Source organism: Rhipicephalus microplus, chromosome X, assembly GCF_043290135.1.
Source record: "Rhipicephalus microplus isolate Deutch F79 chromosome X, USDA_Rmic, whole genome shotgun sequence".
Lineage (NCBI taxonomy): Eukaryota > Metazoa > Arthropoda > Arachnida > Ixodida > Ixodidae > Rhipicephalus > Rhipicephalus microplus.
In genome coordinates this window covers 286,703,400-286,724,222 of record NC_134710.1, presented here as the reverse complement: position 1 = coordinate 286,724,222, position 20,823 = coordinate 286,703,400, and the positions used below count along the sequence as shown (strand labels likewise).

At 40.8% G+C, this 20,823-nt stretch overlaps 1 protein-coding gene across 2 annotated transcripts; it reads right to left on the bottom strand.

The window, feature by feature from the left end:
• Window positions 1–264: 264 nt before the first annotated feature.
• Tgt (tRNA-guanine transglycosylase) lies at window positions 265–20,603 on the bottom strand. 2 transcript variants are annotated; one of them, XM_037413913.2, is made up of 8 exons: window positions 20,364–20,603; window positions 19,764–19,832; window positions 19,418–19,635; window positions 14,760–14,875; window positions 14,517–14,655; window positions 8,569–8,644; window positions 6,131–6,325; window positions 265–539 (listed from the first exon to the last, which is right to left on the bottom strand). In XM_037413913.2, the coding sequence occupies exons 1-8, from the start codon at window positions 20,586–20,588 to the stop codon at window positions 387–389; spliced, it is 1,191 nt and encodes a 396-aa protein (XP_037269810.2). In that variant the 5' UTR covers window positions 20,589–20,603; the 3' UTR covers window positions 265–386. The 2 variants fall into 2 exon arrangements, with proteins under 2 accessions (XP_037269810.2, XP_075735383.1); XM_075879268.1 differs by lacking the exon at window positions 265–539 and adding an exon at window positions 1,246–2,338.
• Window positions 20,604–20,823: the final 220 nt, after the last annotated feature.

The window sequence follows — 20,823 nt, the reverse complement described above, 5'->3', positions numbered from 1 at the left end:
TTTATATAATGTCGAGAAAGAGCTAAATAAGCATTCATTAAGAACTGGTATGATAAACGCTTTCGCTCTAGATGGGCGGTCACCTTAGTCTAAGAACTGTCGATCCTGGCTGTCTGCCTTGCCCAGTACATAGTGTGACATTGATATAATGGGCGAGGGAGATGGCCAGAGTTTATACATAATTTATCTCGAAAATAACTGCCACTTGACTGGTCCAAGACTTCCTACTTAAAAAAATACTGTAGAACAAGTAAGCAAGCAAAATCACAGCAGGCTGTTTAATTAAAAAAAAAAGAGACCAACTGATCAATATACTGATCAGCTATGTCAACACCTTTGTTTGGACCCATAATGTGCAAGGGTAGCTCACAAGACTTTCATGTTTTTTAGAAGCTCAAATGCACATTTACTGCAGCAAGGGCAGCAGTTACCCAACTAGGATAGTCACCCATTGGATAAAAGGTCTTCATGAATGCCTTCACAAAGTCTACGAACGTTCCAGCCTTGATGTTGTCTCGAATCCTCTTCATAAGCCTCATCTAGACAGGAAAAAAAGTTAGGTTGCTCAACTGTCACTCTCTTTCAAAAAAGAAAAGAAAGAAGGAGCAGGCTGAACAGTTTCCGATCTTCTAAGGTACCATTATTCCATTCCCAAATAAAATGTACTGCCGCGGCCACGTCTGTGTATAGCGCGCAAGCAGCTGGCCTTGCTTTGTGGTGCGACATCTTGCAGCCGTTGCGGGTTGTGACGACATGTGCACAGGAGCATGCACGACCTTACAAACATGCGGGCCTACTCTGCACGGGTGACAACGTTGGAAGGCGTGCTTGTTCAACCAGAGATCTGCGCTCGCTCAGAGCGCTTTCATCATATCTATTTCATAGGATGAAGCGCACTTCGACTGATAATACATGTACACATGCATAAACGATGCACTCTTTGTGGTCGTTTTGATTTTGTGGCCGTCTAGATTTTTTTATGCAGGTGTTGGCATTATCGTGTCTTCATATGATCACATGTCTCAAAACGTCCACAAAACATGCATAGTTGATGAAGGCGCGTGTTATCAATCGAAACATGCTTCGGCTTATGAAATAGATGTGACGAAAGCGGCGCAGATCTTTAGCTAAACAAGCACACCTTCCACTGTTGTCACTCTTGTAGAGCATGCCTGCATGTATGTAAGGCCGCGTAATGCTCCTGTGCACACGGCGTCACAACCCGCAATGGCCACAAGGTGTCGCCCCGCAGAGGAAGGCTGGCCGTTAACGCGTTATACACAGATGTGGCTGCGGCTGTACATTACGCATAATTTCAGAGCGACCTCCTCGATCATACATGCCTTATGACAGTCTCACATGCAAAAAACCTACTGGCTGTCACATATACTCTATATATCTGAGTTACATTAATTTAGACAATGTCTAAAGCCAACAAAGACATTTTGTTGCACGTCATGTTATGTCACCAAAACAGAAACCATGAGACGCTTCCACCTTACATCAAGTCAATACAAAACTAAATGAAACCTTTTGTACAATATGAAATGAACTTATGTTATTAGCAACATCCTAAAAAAACCCATCATTCCTCCACTCTTACTAGTACTGAATAAATAGCAGCTTTTTCAGTTGTTACCTTTTCGGTCATGATATCAATAAACGGTATCTGCAGCCTATCTAAAATGTTCACTTGCAGGTGATTGGAGACAGGCTGTCTTTTTTTTTCTCATACTAGTAATGTCTGAGAAATTTTGCACAAGCCAAAAAAAGTGACATTTGCACGCCACAGCAGTGATGCTTGCACAACTAACACATGCGCACCATCTATTTGTAGGAGCTTTTCACCCTGGTATGGTTGCTAAGCTTTTGTTAGAGGCAAGGTTCTGTGTATCTGATAACTTGCAATAGCACAAACCAAGCAGCAAAAGCCTATTTATTGGTGACCATGGCACATGATATTAATCTGCCACCCTATGTGAAGCTAAACAGTGGCATAAATGTATAAGGACTGCAAAAGCGGACCCAGGAGACATTTTCAGATGTCTTGACCCCACCCCCCCAACCACAAACTTCAAACCTTTAAGAACGGTACAAAAACACTTTCAGCAATGACAGAACTTTTTGTGCAGAAAATATTCTGATTAAAATATAAGGCATGGATGTTTGAAAAATTTCTGCTCTGAAAGTTGACATTTGCAAGAAGCAATGTTTATTCTACACAGTAGCACTGCAACAAAGATAGCTTTCACGGCAGGTCGATGTGGTCTTCGACTTACCTCAAAATCAAAGTAGCAAACATCGTCACTATGTTTTCTCAGAAAGTTGAAGTTCACGACTGTAAGTAATTTTTTTGTACATAACGACAGAGGTGGATCTCAGTGCAGAAATATGAGCTGGCCACTGTCATGTGAGGCAGTTCAATATCACTTGAATATAAATATGCTTTGTTTTTTTCTCTTTATGCGCAACACAAACCAGGGAGTCATTTTATGGGGAATACCATTTTGATATATAAAAATTGGCTAGCAACAAAAAAAAAGAGTCTATGCTCTCAACATTATTCTTAACAGATTTCTGTAGATCTGGTATTATTTACAAGCCCCCCAAAATGTCCATCACCAATATGAAGAGCTGAGCGACACATAAGCTCAAACAGCCTTAAGCCTTGCTTCAAATGCAAACAAACATTGGATGAGCTGGGCTCTTCGTTCCTCACTATTGCAAGTGCACACTTTACAAGTTTAGTTCCTATTCCATCATGCATAAAAGCCTAATCAAGGTAAAAGCTCCTCTTAATTTTTCCTGATTTTTTGAGAAGTTAAGCAAAGCAACATTCTATGTGATTTGAGTTTTCTGACCTACAACAAACTTTTGCTCAAACAACATCAGTAGATATATATTTGATATAAACTTCAAAGAAACACTGGTGAAAACAGAAAAACTATTTACTTCCTTTTAACACTTTTAGCTAGTGGATTAACCTGCCTCAGGAAATTTGGTTGAATGAACTGAACTGTCCAAAAAAAGTATATTTCTTGAGCGAGTCTGAGTGAGTTCCACTTGCTTTTGCCGACCTAAGGTCCTATCTAGTCATCTTCAGCACTACTATCAGCCTTACCCGGATTCACATGTGCACTTTACGTGTACTCACACGTATTCCAAATAATCACAATATTTATTAATTAAAGGCATGAATTACGTTGGGGGGTGCCTTGAACTCCCCTCACCAACTGTTCCAGAAAATTTCTGGATTATTAGGTATATCTTGTGTTGTAATCTCTTCCAAGAAAAATGGCCTTACTGGTTTAGAAGCACTCAAAACTCATTTTTAAAGATACTCGGTCAAACAGCACCAAGAAGAGCTCTGATTACATGAGATAATGGTATTAAAGAGCATTGACACCACGGTCGAAGAAGCTAATTCTAGGCTGGTGGACTCACGAGTCGATTCACTCGGACTGACTCAGACTCAAATCGAGCCGCGAGTCCGAGTGAGAAATGTTTTAGTGAGTTTGAGTCTGAGCGAGTTCGGCCGACGAAAATTTTCGTGAGTGTGAGTTCGAGTGAGTCCGGTTCAGGAAAATTTTCGTGAGTCCGAGTCCGAGTGAGTCCAAAGGTCAGAATATACTTCATGAGCGAGTCTGAGTGAGCTCGACAAGTTTTGCCCACCTATGGTAACGGGGCACTTACAACATACCTTCATGGGTTACAAGGTACATAGATAAGAAGAAAAATTGGGGGAAAAAATGTCCCCTTTTGACCATGTAGTGTACACGTATCTCGAAGGAGTACGGCCACTAGCGTGGGTCCGGTCTTAGCGAGCCGCAGGGCACGCGTTGACCGTCGCTGTGGCGAGAACACGATATTGCTCAAGGTCGCAACACTTTATTGTCTGCAGCAACACCAAAAACGCAGTACAGAGCCCGTAGCAAAGGCACGGAGGGAAAGCAAATGGGCTTATCCACGCCACTGGCGAGAAGTATTACACAGGAGTGCCGCGAGCACGTCTCCGTGGTAAAAGTGATTCACGGAGACACCGGGACAAAGGCCTAGTTGCTCGAGCGAAGGCAATGGCGCTCAAGCTGGCTTCGGAGAGATACGGGTCGGCGTAGCCTGGCCACGCCCTAGGACATCGCACCGCTCTTCGGCCTAGCGTTCGGAGGGGGGGGGGCGACAAAGGTAAGCGTTTGCCGCGGGTACAAGGTGCTGTTGGCGAAGTCCAAACGAGCCCCATACAAAGGGAGCCGACGGACGGAAAAAAATGCGTGCTTACCCCATGGCGTCCCTGGAGTGGTCTAACTCGCTCCCGAAGCGCGCGCGCAAAAACATCCCGGGAGACTGCGCGCGCGGCGCCACAGTCAACATCCGCTACCGGGTGAAAGGTGTTTGGTTTGGTTTTTTATAGTGCATAGGCAGCTTAGGCCATCATGCACCAAACGCATGGTATGATTCTCTTAAAATGTTGGGATGCCTCGCCGAGTCCTTACCTAGGCAAGGGCCTTGAAGATACCAACCAGGTCTAAAAAACCTTGATCGTCTTCTCAAAAGTGGAAAGCCCTACGAGGTGTTCCTGTGTATTTAGACGATTCAGTGTATAAGTTTACAGTTCGTCTAAAAAACCTGCTTCTTTTAGGAAGCTAAACACTTCCGAGTTATCAACATCCCGGCTGCGGCGGCTGCATTTCCGATGGAGGCGGAAATGTTGTAGGCCCGTGTGCTCAGATTTGGGTGCACGTTAAAGAACCCCAGGTGGTCGAAATTTCCGTAGCCCTCCACTACGGCATCTCTCGTAATCATATCGTGGTTTTGAGACGTTAAACCCCACATATCAATCAATCAAATCTGAGTTATCAAAAAGCATGTCTTCACTTAAAAACAGCGCAGGATGAAGAGGTATATGTTCATTATAAAATACGATACAATGTTTTTTCCGTAATTTTTCTAGTTTAGTGCATGACAGTAAGATATGATTTACTGATAGCTCGCCTCCGTATTTTGGACACCGAGGTTTGTCCTCTTTTGCTAGTAAGTAATTGTGTGTGAGGTATGTGTGTCCAATGTAGGGTGAGAGGTGTTGAACATCACTCGTCGCTCCTCCAGCGCGGCAGACCACGTAGGAGGGGAGTCATGTCGGGACATGAGAACAGAGAAAGAGGCGGCAAAGCCCGTACAAAGGCGGTGGGCTAGCCTCGATTCTCGCAACCTTACCAGATCAAAGAGGAACCCTGTCAAGGGGGAAAACAAGGGGAAAACCAGAAGCTTAATTGAATGACCGCCCATCCAGCACATTTTGTGACTAGTCTGATGCAGGTACTGGGCAGTGCACAGAAGACACACTTTCATGTGTAGCTAGGCATACCCCGCACCAGCTTCTTTCTAATTTATGCCATGATGTGCAACCTTTCTGGCTATAAGATACTGACAAGAGTAGACACTCATACTGTTAAATTAACTAGTTAATTTCATGGCTGGTCATTGTAAGAAAAAATGATGGATAGAGTTCCACTTTTTCAAAATTTGCACCAATACATCATAATCAATAAACCATCTTAGTACCACAGATTTGGAAGCATATTTTACAGAACTTTTTGTATTGAAGATATTTTGATTAACATATAAGACATGGATATCTGAAAAAGGTAAACAAACCATCTCCGGTTTAATTTTTGGCTATTTCAAAGTATGATGCAGTCCATTTTTTATGAATAAACAATTTTGGTGTGACCAAAAGACAAAAAAAATTATGTTGTCATGGCAAGGGCGTGACGAAAGTTTCATTGGGCATTGCCATCCATTTCTTATTTACTGAACCTTTCCCGGCTTACAAAACATCTTTTTGTGATAAAAGTGGATTTTTTCATATTGCATAATAATTAGTACTTTTTCATACTTTCAGATAATTTACAAACAAAGTATAAATAATTTTATCTTTCAGTCTTTTCCTAATCTTATCAGACTGCACCAAGGGACAGTTGCAAGCAAATGGCAAAGGTACTGAAAAAGCTACACCAGTGGACAATTATGACTTGCGCCACTTATATCATCAGGCACCACAGACATGCTTATTTCGTGAATACATTAATGAAACTCATCGGAACCGCTAGACAAAAGATAGAATGCATTTCACCTGATAGTTGACATTGTGGATCGAAACCAGATGACAGGCAACTGTCTCTTGCTTGACAATGTGATGCAAATAAGCCCGAGTATATCGCAGACATGTAGAGCATGGGCAGTTACTTTCGATAGGTCGGAAGTCATGGCTGAACTCAGTGTTCTTCAGGTTTAATTGGCCCCCCATTACCAAAGCACAGCCGAATCTCTGAAAAGAGAAAATAGATATTGCATGCAAATAGCTCATTCTTGATTTGCATTGCACTTTTACGACAGCGTACCATTTCTTTCAACATGCTAGAATGCATAATTGTGTCTGCATAATAGTCACGCTTCTCTCTTTCACTTGTTCAACCCAGAAAGCTCAGCATGGAGCAACAAAAGTCTAAAGCATGTGTGGCGACTTCACGGTTGCACAGCAGCAGCCCCAGACACCTTTTTTCCATCTTTTTTTAGTGAGATCTCACTGCGTTGTGCGTGAGAAAGGAAAGTGGTGTGAGGGTGCGTGACCAAGCCATAGAGGCTGTACAATCACAGGAATGAAGTTGTTGTTTGTCCTTCATAAAATGCACTAGTCGATTCTGCGTGCTGATTTCCAGCTATGCACAGTACATGTTTGAATATACAGAATTGAACAGAATGAAATCCTTCTTACAGAATTCATTGGATTATGCGACAACTTAAAATTAGAAAAAAGAGAGACCTGTCAAAAAATTTTGGCAGCTAGCGTTGAAATCTGTGTGACAAAATTTCACAAGGTCAAGGAAGTTCAAGCGGATGGGAGAATGGGTGCCCATCAGGAGACCTCATATAGTCTCCATTTCACACGTGGCATATTGTTTTTTGAAAAGAGACAACACACTAATCTGAAAACAACACATTTGTCTCTCGAAGAAAATACTGCTGCTATATCACTCAAATCTATCTTATGCAATGTTTGAAACTTATAGTATGATAAAAAAACATAAAAAGTATTCTCAAATCATCAAATTAATATAATGCAGTTGTGCATACTGCACCTTAAAGCTTCATTACAGTACTGAAAGGGAAACAGAAAATTTTAAGGGCTCATTTTTCGTAGACACAACAACAATTACAGCAGCGAAGAAAGCCAAGGAAAGTATAGGGGCTGTTATTCGTAGCAATTATAATGTGAATGTGAAGAAAGCAAAGAGGACTAAAAGATAACTTTCCACTGGCAGGTACTGAACCTTCGACATTTAAATATATTGTGTCTAATCATTAATTTCAGCTTACATCAAAGTTATAAAATAGAGGCCATATAGTGTTTAAAACATATCTATAACTACTTAGTGAGAATCCTCACGCTGGCACTATTTTAACACATTCATTTCTGTGTTTAGTGAAACATGGCACAACCCTAAATCACCTTGCTGCATTTAAAAAAATTGATATTTCTAAAGAATTACTAGTAACAGCATGTCTGGTAAAACTGCATGACTTCAGCCCTTTTCTTTCAATTCGACATATGCAACATGTGCTGTGAGGTAATTAACAAAACATTTTGCAGCATTTGGCAAATTGGATAAGTGAATATTGTGATTTGTCGAAAAAGTTAAGCGAATTAGTTTAACGAATTTCTTTCAGCAAAGAGGCGTGACTATGTTGTCCCAAAAAAAGTCTGTTGGCAACAACAGCCAACAAATGGTACAGTCGCAATGAAAAATGATTAGTACAAGTGACCGGTGGTCGGAGTGGCAAAATAGTGCCACATGTGATGCTGTTGTTTTTGAGCACATCGATAAGGAGAGTGCCAGGCACACATTTTCTAAAGAAGAGGTTTGATGATTGATATGTGGGGTTTAACGTCCCAAAACCACCGTATGATTATGAGAGATGCCGTAGTGGAGGGCTCCGGAAATTTCGACCACCTGGGGTTCTTTAACGTGCACCCAAATCTGAGCACACGGGCCTACAACATTTCCGTCTCCATCGGAAATGCAGCCGCCGCAGCCGGGATTCGAACTCGCGACCTGCAGGTAAGTAGCCGAGTACCTTAGCCACTAGACCACCGCGGCGGGGCTAAAGAAGAGGTGGCTGGCAGAAAGCAGCCCATCTTGCAGCTGGCCCATCCGAAAACCCATATTTTAAATAAATGCTTGTGCATTCCTTAACGACAAACTTGGCTATGCACATTTCAAATTTCTTTGTTTTGCTGGAGTTGCAAGCAACCGTAGCTTTATTGAATTGCCCTGAAAATGCTGTTTGATGGAGTGCTTTTCGCTGGCCATTCTCACTTTAGAAAATGGAACGCTCTTGACACTCTCCCTACTGGCGTGCTTAGGAGCACCAGCGTTACATGTTACAATTTTGTCACTTTGGCCACTGGTCACTTGTGTTAATCTTTTTCTGTTGCAACTGTACATATTTCCCTTCTCCTCATACTATGCCTAAAGCAAAAAGTGCCACTGATAACCACGCATTACATACCGCTGTCCTTGTTGGAAACACACAGTCAAACATGTCACATCCTAAGGCACTGCAGACAACGAGGTCAACTGCAAAGCTGAGGAAAAAAATAAGATCATATACTTTTTCAGTGTAACTGTGTTGTTAACAAATTTCAAAATATTATAATCCTTTTCAGTAAAATATTTTCTTTAAATGATGTGCAAGAAGTTGATGAAGAAAAAGTTTACACATATGACACAACTAAAATTTAGCATGCAAGAAATCTCAACATGTAATTGCTGCTTATTATGCTGTGATGTTTTGATAAAAATATACATTCACCTAATTGATATAATCAAGCATTCGATGAACAATCGTCTGGCGAGAAAACATACTTATACAATATAACAAACATAGACTCACCATGGTAAAAATAAAAACGAACAAGCATTAGCATTTCAGGCCCCGTATGGGTCCCTTGATCTCAATGAAGATGTTAGCATGAGCATGCGGCTATTCATGGGCCAGGTGGTGCAGCACGCAGGCGTATATCTCAGGTAGATTGCCCTTTGTCCTGTTTATTGAGCGGCTAGTTGATTGAATGTAAAATGATTCCAAAAACAGATAGTGATTCCTTACACAGAGGGAACACGTGAGATTCTTGAAAGAATTTTTAAAGGCTATGGTGTCATAACGTTCCTACTGGAAAACAACAACAACAGCTTGTTCAAGCAAAGGATCCTCTGGAGCACACAGACTTTCTGGGGGTTATGTACAATATACCGTGCGGGGGATGTGACGAGGCATATATCGGCCAGAGTGGGAATTTTAAACGGTGTTTGAAACAACACAAAAACGATGTTGCCAAGAGCCACACAACTGTGAATGCCTAGGTGGAACACAACAATCAAACTGGCCACAATATTGGCTGGGATGCAGCAGCTATCACTGCAATGGAATGACATTTATCTGCACATCTGCTTTTCGAATCATTTTACATTCAGTCGACTAGCTGCACGATAAACAGGACAAAGAACAATCTACCTGAAATATACACCTACATGCTGCGCTACCTGACTTATAAATAGCCGCATGCCCATGCTAACATTGTCAATGTGACCAAGGGGCCCGAAATGTTAATGCTTGTTTGCTTCTATTTTTACCTCGGAGAGTATGTTTATTGCATAAATTCACCTAGCTGAGTGTTGCATGCTTTAATTTAGAGTATCATTGATACGCCATAAGTTATTGGTTGTTTTGTTTTAGAGAATAGAGACTTGTTCCTCAAGAATCAGCAAATTCGAAGGGAGAATATGCTGTTCATATACTACTACTCTTTAGCACGAATATTGGTAACTGAAAGGTAAAAAAATAAAAAGGACATAAATGTTTCCCAGGAAATATTGAAGTATGCATGGCAGCGACCTCGCTTCGAGAGCTAATAACAGCACCAACAAATAACTCTTAGAAAAGAGAGTTTTTTTTTTTTTTTTCAGCTTACATCAAACTGCTAATGTTTATACCAGGCAAATATTAGCATAAAACCAAAGTGTACAAATGATCAGACATGGATAACAGAGCTATGGATTGGTCAGTTAAGAATAATGCCATTGATTTTTAACAAAATAAAATGACCTCTGGGTTGGGAAGAATTCAGAGAGAGGTGGGCAGTTTATAAAGATACATCTTTTTTTTTTTCTGGGCCATGGTAATGTCAAAAACAATTTTGAACGGTGACAAGCAGAGTTTATAGACAAACATATCTGAGCTGGGGATTGCAATTTAGCGATTTCCTTATGGTTCACACATTTGTTGCATTGCATCAGACTATTATAATTAAAGTAGATTGTTATTCATAAGAGCAATACATGTGACCTTTACTAGTTTGTATTACATCATGTTGTTCCCTCTACTGCTTTTAACTTTTCAACTAAAAATTTTCTAACAATGAGTACTGAAATTTGACTGTTACTGAGCGAAAGCACACCAGTGTTCTAGGTGTTATTGCTATTTTTATAACATTCATGCACATCAGCTATCAGAATTTTCATGGTTTGTTTAAATTTAATGTAACTGGTAAGCTCCAACGCAAATATGGTTAATCTAGAAAAGTTCTAGCTAAGCTGCCAGAACTTTCAAAGGCCAACTTTGACAATTTTTTGACGTAAGTTGATTTCACTAAAATTAATTTATTGTTATTTTGCACGTTCTCATGATTTATGAAAATTTACAGCCTGGAGATATAAACATATTGTTTATAAACTAATTTTAGTGACTGCCTCGAATTGCCCATTTGGCTTCCCACAGATGTTGGCAACATTAAGAATGTGATGTCATTTATGGCAAAGTGAAGGAATCGAGGTGGCATTACAATGTTTACTGTCACAAGGCAAAGATCGTGTTTGTTTGGCCAGCACTTCTCTGATCGAGTGTGCGAATTTCAGTCCCCTGTAGGCAGGTATGTGATAGATGGCAACTGGTGTTGAATGTCGACTGTGCATGATTCCCCGTTAAATTACCATAGCAGTCAATAAACACTCGCAGAAAATGATTGCCCTTCGTCTCGATATTAGAGTCTTATAGCTAGCGGTCCTGGTTTACTGCATAGAAAGTATGGTTATGCTGCACTGGCTAAAGAGTGTGCATGCGTGAACTTTACTGCACAGAAAAACTTTCTGTAACGTATATAGGTTCCATGTTGACCGAGTTTATCCATATATGGTAAGCTGCACATCGTGTAAAAGGTGGTGCATACTATTCTTAGGTTAAGCTTCATTGAGCCTACTGTCATGATGAAGAACAGCACTAACTACAAACTTATGCACTTTTCCCATAACTGCATAAAAATGTTTTAGCGTGTACACAAACTTCCTAGCATTAGCATTTTACCCAATCACAGCGGCCACAAATTTGAGTTTGAGTGGCCTGGACAAATGGTGCCATCTGGCGGTATAGTGCACAAACAGGCAAGCACATGAATATACGAATGTGTTCTATTTGATTGAAGACGAATGGCGATTCTAACTGATTTCGGAACGTGTGCGAATCGCTGCTGTCATTTTTTGACAGCTCCGAGGAGCCTGTACGCATAGCAAGGTCACTCACAGACATGATACCGTTGGCATAGTGCGGTCACATATCTATTGACTGTGCTTTTCGTAGCTTTTGCAGCTTTCCTACTGCATGCTGGCAGAAACAACACTTTACCAACTTTTAGATCACGTACAGACAGTAAGGAAGAGTTGGGAGGATTGGGACACTTTTCACAACTATATTTCGGTTTTGTTGAACTTAAATGTAGAATGACGTTTGATTGACAATAATTAAGGTCTAAAAAAGCTGCAAAACTTTTTGAAACGCACTGGTTTCTACAGCTCTAGGTGCAGCTGCAAAAAAATAGTTTGTGATGGCTAAAATCTGTTCCATTCCACCCACTTCTGTGGAGTGGGACATCACTTCCAGAAAGTGGGACGTATATAACACAGTGGTCCAACTGTCTTCAGCGACCATTATAAGCAGATAGCTCAACATGAAACATTGCACAGGGTTGCACAAACTTAGCTGCCCTGATAGTTTTTGACTCTGACAGCTTCCTCACAATGTCTGTAAAATTGATGCCTGCAGTGGCTCCTTGAATCCATGCTCATAAACAAAGCCTTTTACCATAATGAAAGGAATCCCTTGCTATTGTTACAATTTCATTTTACTTTTACTGAAACAGCTGCAGTGTGGTGATGGAAATTCTTGTCTTGCGCCTGGAATCTACCAGCATTTGTTACAGGTTTATTCACTAAGAAAAAAATGCCCTGGTTCATCAGCTTTCAGCTTAACATTTTACGGTGAAGCTATGCTGCAGATGTTTTGAAGATGCTCTGGAATGTCATGTCTAGGCAACCTTGCGGGGGTACATATGCACCAATATAAATGAAGCCAAAAGTAGAGCTGCTCTGTATATCACTCCATAAGTTGTGTACACATGGAGCAACACATGGAGCACATAGCACATGGTGCACAACATGGTGACTAAGGTGCTTGCTAAACAAAAGACTGTGGTGACTGGCTTGAAAAAGGAACAAGCTTTATCACTGCCTCATCAATAATACAGCTGATATGTAGAAATTTTATAATAATTACCTCCTGGTTTCACATATAAATAATGTTATCATAAAAATTCCTGCCACATAAGTTAGTATTTTTCAAGCTTATTGATAACCTGGCTCCTTTCTTTTTTTTTCTAAACATTTATTAAATGGTCAACAATGAACTAAAGGACAAATTAAATATGTAGCTGTCAAGAAACTTTGCATTAATGCAACACAAGTCCTCCCACGTGACATACTTATGAAACATTTGTAATATATGGCAGATATACATTCAAAGTATTGTGCTAATTTAGGATATGGGAGAATAAATACAGAGAAACAGACAAAAAAATAAGTTTGCGTTCCCACACCATAAATTAATACTGACTAGCCCGGTTATTCCCTTTCATAAAGTTTTGCTGTTCAAGTTTAGTTCAAAGGCATCATTTAAAGAGTGTATATGAAATGCAGTATAGGGAATTTCGCATCGTAGTTAAATCGGGCCCACCAGCAATGTTAACGCTGACATCAAGACTGCCTTTTTTAATCATAGCTGGTTACATGTCCTGCAGCCACTGTGCCCCCCTCCCCCTTTTTTAAAAATTAAGTGATTAAATTTATTTTCAGTACATAGCAATGTCAGCATAATTTTTTTAAATATGGAGAATGCATAACCAACGTAAAACATTGTTCACTCCTCACTTTTATGAAAATGCAATTCAGACTGGCTCAAAAAAAAAAAAAAAACTACACATATTTAAATACAACAAAGCAGCACCAAATAAACTTGTTTGTGAGCTTATGCAGATCGAAAGGAAAGTACAACTCTTCTTGGGAGAGAACCCTTTCTCATCTAAACATACCAGACCACTGGATTTCCTTCTTGTCATGTGTATACTAGCAAAGCATACACGACTGCTTCGTTACATATGGAAGATCAGTGTCCTAACCTGCCGCTAACACTAATGTGATACTGTCTGTGGTATCACTATGCAACATATTGCCAACAATCCCAAAACTGAGTGCCATATTCCTTGCCTCATCCTGCGAAGTCTGATGTTATCTCATGTGACACCCAGCAGCCATTATGCCATCCACAGTGCAGACATCATGAGTGAGTAATAGTTAAGTGGCGCAGTGGGCCAGCGGGCTCAATGAAGGAGCCAACGGGGCAGTGGAGCACAATAAAAAAGGTAAAAAAGGAAGAATAACAGCTGAGCGATGCCCCGCTTGTTTCAGCGAGCCGCATTGCTGTGCCACCTGTTGAACAAGGTTGAAATTGCTGTCAATCAAGTAGATGTCTTGCTTGGAAAACTCTCGCATGCTCATCTGCTGTGTATGCTTCGCTGAGGAGACAGTATAAGTGGGTGAGCGGCTTGCTCAGTAAAAATGCTGGCTGAGCCAGCATGCCACCCATGTGCAGATGCCATCTCCGCTCGTTCACTGGGCCCGCTTGGCAGCTTAGCTATTACTCTATTATGTTTGAAAGTATCCACAGCACTCTTGCATACACATACATACTCCATCATCATAGATGGTAATGTGCAGTGCACACAAAGCATGTAGAGAAAATTTGGAGGTACGGAAGTTGCATTGAATACTTGCGAGCGGTATGCAGGAAAAGCATGAAGTTAGCATTTGCTGTGCAAAAAGATATACATTTAAATGGTTCAGAAGGAGAGACTTCTGGGCGAGTAGGCAAGTCGTCTTCGAATGATAGCACGTAAAAAAAAAGGGAAAGAAAACACTAGAAGAAACATGGACAGCGTCCATGTTCCTTTTTGAGTTTTTGTACTTATTCTATTGCACACCACCATTTGAAATTTAAATATTCAACCAGTATGACAGGAAAACTGAAGAGCATCAGTTGTAAAAATCAGCTCATGAAACAAGCTACAACCTTACCCAACACCCATAAGATATCGTGGCTTATTCTTCGGAAGCAAGTCTGTGCTAATGTCCACCATTGGCCAAAAATCATCCTTGCTCTCACCTCCACTAAGGCCCCCGATAGCATAGCCAGCAACGTCTCGTTTCAGCAGTTCTAGAGGAGAGAAATTGGGTGTTCAGGAGCATCTATGCATGATGATAAAAGCAGCACTGCAGCTTCAATCACATGAAGAGCCAAAACATAGTCAGAATCCTCACCCAAAGCACACTGCTTCCGCAGTACAGGATCCAGACCACCTTGAACAATTGGAAAAATGTTTTGTGTTGCCGAGTTCTGATGGGCCATTAAGCACCTATCAAGCCATCTGATGGTCCTACAAAAAAAGAAAAGAAAGAAAGAGAGTAACAAATATATAACCTGCTATGTTGAAGAACAGTACAAATAGTATATTTCAGCTAAATTAATCTTGAATGCATACCCTTCTTGCATAATAGGTTGAGTAAATATATTGTGGTGTCCCCTTTCATCCCAAGTACCCGGTGATGTGATTGCATAATACCTCCATGAGTCAGTGGGACAAATGTCTCCCTCTTCAAGCAAAGTACTGGTTTAATTTTGATGAAATTTTATACTATTTTCTTGTGAATTATATGTATGTACCATAGCCAGTTTTGATTATATCGGGACAAAAACATAGGCAAACCTATAAAGGGTTAAAAGTCAGCCAAAATAAAATTTCAAGGCAGAAAAAGAGAAAAAAACAAGGTTTTGTTTTTCTGTCTTCTTTTCTCCCACAAGTGAGTCATCATCATCAACCTGACTATGCCCATTGCAGGGCAAAGGCCTCTTCCATAATCTGCCAATCAAGCCAGTCTTGTGTATTGTGCTTTCTGCTGCCATGTTATACCTGCGACCTTTTTAATCTCATCGGCCCAACCTAGCTTTCTGTCTCCCCTTCGTGCACTTGCCTTCTTAAAAATCCGGTCAGTTACCCTTAATAACCACCGGTTATCCTGCTTACCTGATACGTGCGTGGCCCACATCTATTTCGTCTTCTTAATTTCAACTAAAATATCCTTAACCCTGGCTTGTTCCCTGACTCACTTCGCTCTCTTTTTGTCTCTTAAGGTTACACCTATCATTTTCTTTTCCATCGCTCACTGCGTCGTCCTCAATTTAAGCTGAGCCGTCTTTGTAAGCCTCCAGGTGTCTGCTCCATAGGTAAGTACCAGCAAGATGCAGCTGTTATATACCTTCCTCTTGAGGCTTAGTGGCAGATTACCATTCATGATTTGAGAATGCTTGCCGAATGTGATCCACCCCCATCGTTATTCTTTTAGTTATTTCACATGCAAGGTTTGGCTCCACGGTTGATGCCTGTACCTAAGTAGACATATTCCTCGACAATTTCCAGTGTCTCTCCACCTATTGCAACGTGCTGTTTTCTGCCGAGACTGTTGCACATTACTTCAGTTTTGTGCATGTTAACTTTCAGACCTACTCTTCTGCTTTTCGTGTCCAATCATGAGCTACTATTTATCCCCTGAGTTACTCATCAAGGCAATGTCATAAGCGAATCGCAGGTTACTAAGATACTCTCTATTAACTCGTATCCCTAACTCTTCCCAATCTAGGGCCCTGAAAACCTCCTGTAAGCAGGCGGAGAACAGCATTGCAGAGATCATGTCTCCCTGCCTCATACCCTTCTTGACTGGGATTCTGTCACTTTATTCATGAAGAAATATGGTGGCTGTCGATCGATCCATTGTGGATTTCTTCCAGTATGTTTATGCAGGGTTCATCGATGCCCAGATACCGTAGTGCCTGCAATACTGCTGCCGTCTCGACTGAGTCAAACGCCTTCTCATAATCTATGAAAGCTATGTATAGGGGCTGGTTCCATTCTGTGCATTTCTCTATTACCTGATTGATTGTATAAATGTGGTATATTTTGGAGCAGCCTGTACGAAATCCTGCATGGTCCTTTGGTTCATTGAACTCTAATTTCACCTTAATTCTATTAGCTATCAATTTGTAAATAGTTTGTAGAGAACCGACAGTAAGCTGGTTGACGTGTAATTTTTCTGACATCTCCTTTTTTATGGATTAAAATGATGTTGGCGTTCTTACAAGATTCTGGTCCTCTTCCCGTCAAGAGACACTTCGTATACAAGGTGGTCAGTTTTTCTAACACAATCTTTCCGCCATCATTCAGCAGGTCCATTGTCACTTCATCCTCACCAGTGGCTTGGCCTCTTTGCGTTCGTTCCTTCTGGAGCTTTCCCTACTTCCCCTTTTGTTAATGGGAGGATGTCGAATTCCTCTGGGCTGTTATTGCTCCTTACGATATCATCCTGGTTGTTTCGGCTTCTGTACAGCTAGCTCTCTGCAGAACTCCTCCGCCACCTTAACTATCTTATTCATATTGATTATGACATTGCCTTCCTTGTCCCTAATGCATACATCTTATTTTTGCCAATGCACAAGTTTGCGTTTGCAGCTTTTAGGCTTCTGCGGCTTTTTAAAACCTGCTCAATTCTCTCAATGTTATATCTTCTGATGTCAGCTACCTTGCGCCCACTGGTTAACTTTGAAAGCTCCACTAGCTCTACATTGTCAGTTGCATTTGAGGTTTTTATGGTTTCTTGTCACTTAATGAGATTTTTCATCTCTTGTGATAGTTCGCGAGTGTCCTGTCTAGTGAATGTACCTCCGACATACATTGCACGCTCATTGAAAATACCAGTAAGATTATCGTTCACTATGCCAATGTTAACATTGGTTACTTCGTTTAGAGCCTCGAATCTATTCTGAAGTGAAACTCTGAATTCCTGTACTTTCCCTCTCCTCGCTACCTAATTATTTGGCTTCTTGCGTATCAATTTATGCCTTTGCTTTTTTGAACCTAGGCGAATACGAGCTCATACCATTTTATGGTCCCTGCATCGGATCTTGCCAACTACTACTACATCGTGTACAATGCCTGGGTGTGTACACAGAATAAAGTCCATTTAATTTTTAGTTTTACTATTAGAACTTCACCACGTCTACTTCCGCTTAGCCCATTTTCTGAAGAAGATGTTCAAGATCCATAAATTATTACGTTCGACGAACTCTACTAGTAACTCGCCTCTGGCATTTCCAGAGCCGATACCATATTCCCCCCCTGCATAGTCTCCGGCCCTCTTCTTTCCTACTTTGGCATTAAAGTCACCCATCAGCATGGTATATCGTGTCTTTACTTTATTAATGGCTCACTCTATGTCTTCATGGAAGCAAATGGGTACTCCAGTTCAACAAAGGCATGTACTAACATTTGCATCATAGGACGCTGAGTGTGGAGGAAAAAAATTTGAAAAGAATGGCACCACAGCAACATGGAAGTTCCAGAGATGCTAGTAACAAAAACTACAAAAATACAAAAAAACTAACATTTTCACAAGATGACATGGAACTCCTTCACTTCGATGCTGATTGCATTATCATTGATATGTATGATAAAAAAAGTACAGGCAGACTTTCTCAAAACAATTCTTGTAAGGCATAATTTGTATTTGGAGAAGGTGTAGTATATGCTCAGAAGTGCTGACACTATTTCACCAAGTTGTCCTACACAGAATTTCCTATTAGAGGTTGTTGCAGAAAGAAGCCCACAAGATGCGTAGTAATATATATTAAGGGTATTTTGTGAGCACAGTTTTTCAGTAGTTGCAAGTGTGTTTTGAATTAGCATTCTTTAAATAAAAAAAAAAGTTTATTTTGGCTCTTATTGACAGGTTAATATTTTTTTAAATGAGCACATGGTTCCATTTTCCCAATGAAGTAATTCACAAGACTTCACAACCTACACGTGACATAACAGAGCCTTACCCACCCCGGTCGTCTGGTGCTTCACTGCTGACCCAGAATTCGTGTGATCGAATCCTGCCCACGGAGGCCACATTTTTGATGGAGGCACACATTCTTGAGGCCCATGTACTATAATTTGGGGTGTACCGCTTCAGAACCCGAGACGGTCGAAATATTTGGAGCCCTCCAATCTCGTAATTATATAAATCTCTCATAATTATGTGGTAGTTTTAGGACATTAAACTCTAACAATTATTATTATACATAATAGAACATTGACAAATTGATATTTTTTTCTCAATCAGAATTAGTGTGCACTGCACATCAACTATATTATTTACATTTACCATGCCTGCTTTTCTATTTGTAGTTTTGATGCTAATTACTTTCTTTTGTGGCTGACATCTGAACTTCACAAAAGCATACTTTAAAGTGATAAAAAGTTCTTGAATAAGGAATGTCTCCAGGATGAACATTTTTATAGGAGGTGAACATTTCGACTTAGCCAAGATAGCCACCAGGAACACTAGTCTCTTTGTCGAAATGTTGGCTTTAGCGACATCCCCCGCTCCGGAATTATTCATCACTTCAAACCTACTTTTTCTCCTGAACTTCTACCTTATTTTAAATGTTTCAGTGATGAAATTCGGATGTGTTCAGCAATTTCTTTTGCCGATATTCCTGCAGGCCCTGTGATAAATTTTCGTGATGTGGACTAGCTACAAGTAGTACACGAACATTACTTGAGCAAGTGCCTTCACTAAGAAATGCTCTGCATTTCTTTTTTTTTCAGCAAATACAATTACCCTTTTGAAAATTCAGGCCCAAGTGCACTTAGAAAACATAGTTTCTGCTCCAATGACGTGGGTATGAAAACTTTAGAGGCCAGAAATTTCGGGTTCTGATGCTAATATACTATACAAAAATTGCAATGTACATACATTTATATATGCAACTATTACTTAACTTGCATCTAAGAAGCTACTGTAACAATATACATACGTTAAAAAAATTCCAACCAGCATGCAATAGTGCAGTAGTGGTGTGAAGTAAAATAGACAAACACCTGTGCATGGCTTCTTCAACCCGTGGTCCAGAGATTGTGCTGCTGACAACGTCATCCAGCTGCATCATAATGTCAGCGTGAATAGTGTTCTGTATTTCAGTCGACTTTTCGGGACTGAGCATGATCTCACGCTGGTCATACGGTGACACAAACCTCACGCCTTCTTCCGTAACTTCACTTAGTTTGACAAGAGAGACCATTTGAAAACCGCCGCTATCCTGAAATGTAGACATTGGCTGATGCTTAGTAGCCGCATAGAAATGCATAGGTTAAAGCCGCATAGAAATGCATATTTGGACGCTCAATCACAAATGAATATTAACATTAGGCAGCACATGGTACTTACAGTCAGCAAACCGTTTTTCCAATTCATGAACTTGTGAAGGCCACCAGCTTTTTGCAGTATCTCTGTCCCCTGCAAAGTGTGCACGCAATTACGTCGCGAAAACATGTTTCAACCACTTAGCATTCTTGTGCAGCCAGCATTTTAACGTTGCAGATATTGTGCCCGCAGTAGCCACTAAAGTGCTCTAAAGGTCCGTAACATACGGTGCCGTTTCGCTCGTGTCACTTCTGCCAACGCCAGGCGCGTCATCGCCGACGCTAACTTGATTTCTTCTTAAAATACAATTACGGCCCCTTCGTAGCATTCATGTTAATACTTAAATAATTAGAAGAAAAGCGAAATGATGTTAAACGCGTGATACGAATTAAGTTCATGCGCCACCAAACCCAAACTACTCTAGCCACTGTACCCAAACGACGGGAGTGCCGGCACGCCGCTTCATAGAGTGCCGGCAATTTTATATCCCCTCCCTGCTGTTGACACGTGGCGTACTACGTGACATGTAACACACGCCAGGTTTATTAGATTATTCAGCGTAACACAATGCATGAGTTTCACACGCGCAGCGCTTGCGAATTTGCTGCATTGACGACTACTCACTGGACGCATGCCGAGATGGTAAGTGTTGGCAAGAATCATGTTGCATCTTTGCTCCTCAATTTGTTCAGGCGCAAGACCCTTCAGGGTACCCTGCGTGCCCACGGGCATGAACACTGGTGTTTCGACAACTGCATGAGGAAGAGTTAAGATTGAAGTCCGAGCCTTTGTGACTGGGCACTCGGCGACGATTTCGAACTTTAATGCATGTTTCAAGGGCGCCGCCATATTGTAAATAAATAAATAAATAAAACTAATTGTAATGGCTTGGCTTGCTTGTGTTACGATTTGTCAAAAGTCTGATGCGGCTCCTCAAATAATAGTTGATGCAAATTTATCTTTATGTATCTATTTATAAAAGAACTTCCTGCACAATTAAAGTTAATTAATAGGGTCTAGGTGAGCTTGAAGAAAAGTTTTGTTTTACTTTTTTTTTTCAAGCGGGTTTTGGGACGTCGTATGC

Excerpts from the sequence above, each read along its gene's own strand:
- Tgt (XM_037413913.2), bottom strand. The coding sequence starts at position 20,588 with ATGGCGGCGCCCTTGAAACATGCATTAAAGTTCGAAATCGTCGCCGAG. Across the intron at positions 14,656-14,759 it reads GCGGAAGCAGTGTGCTTTGG|AACTGCTGAAACGAGACGTT; the intron begins GTGAGGATTCTG and ends TCTCTCCTCTAG. Across the intron at positions 6,326-8,568 it reads TGTTTCCAACAAGGACAGCG|AGATTCGGCTGTGCTTTGGT; the intron begins GTATGTAATGCG and ends TTCTCTTTTCAG.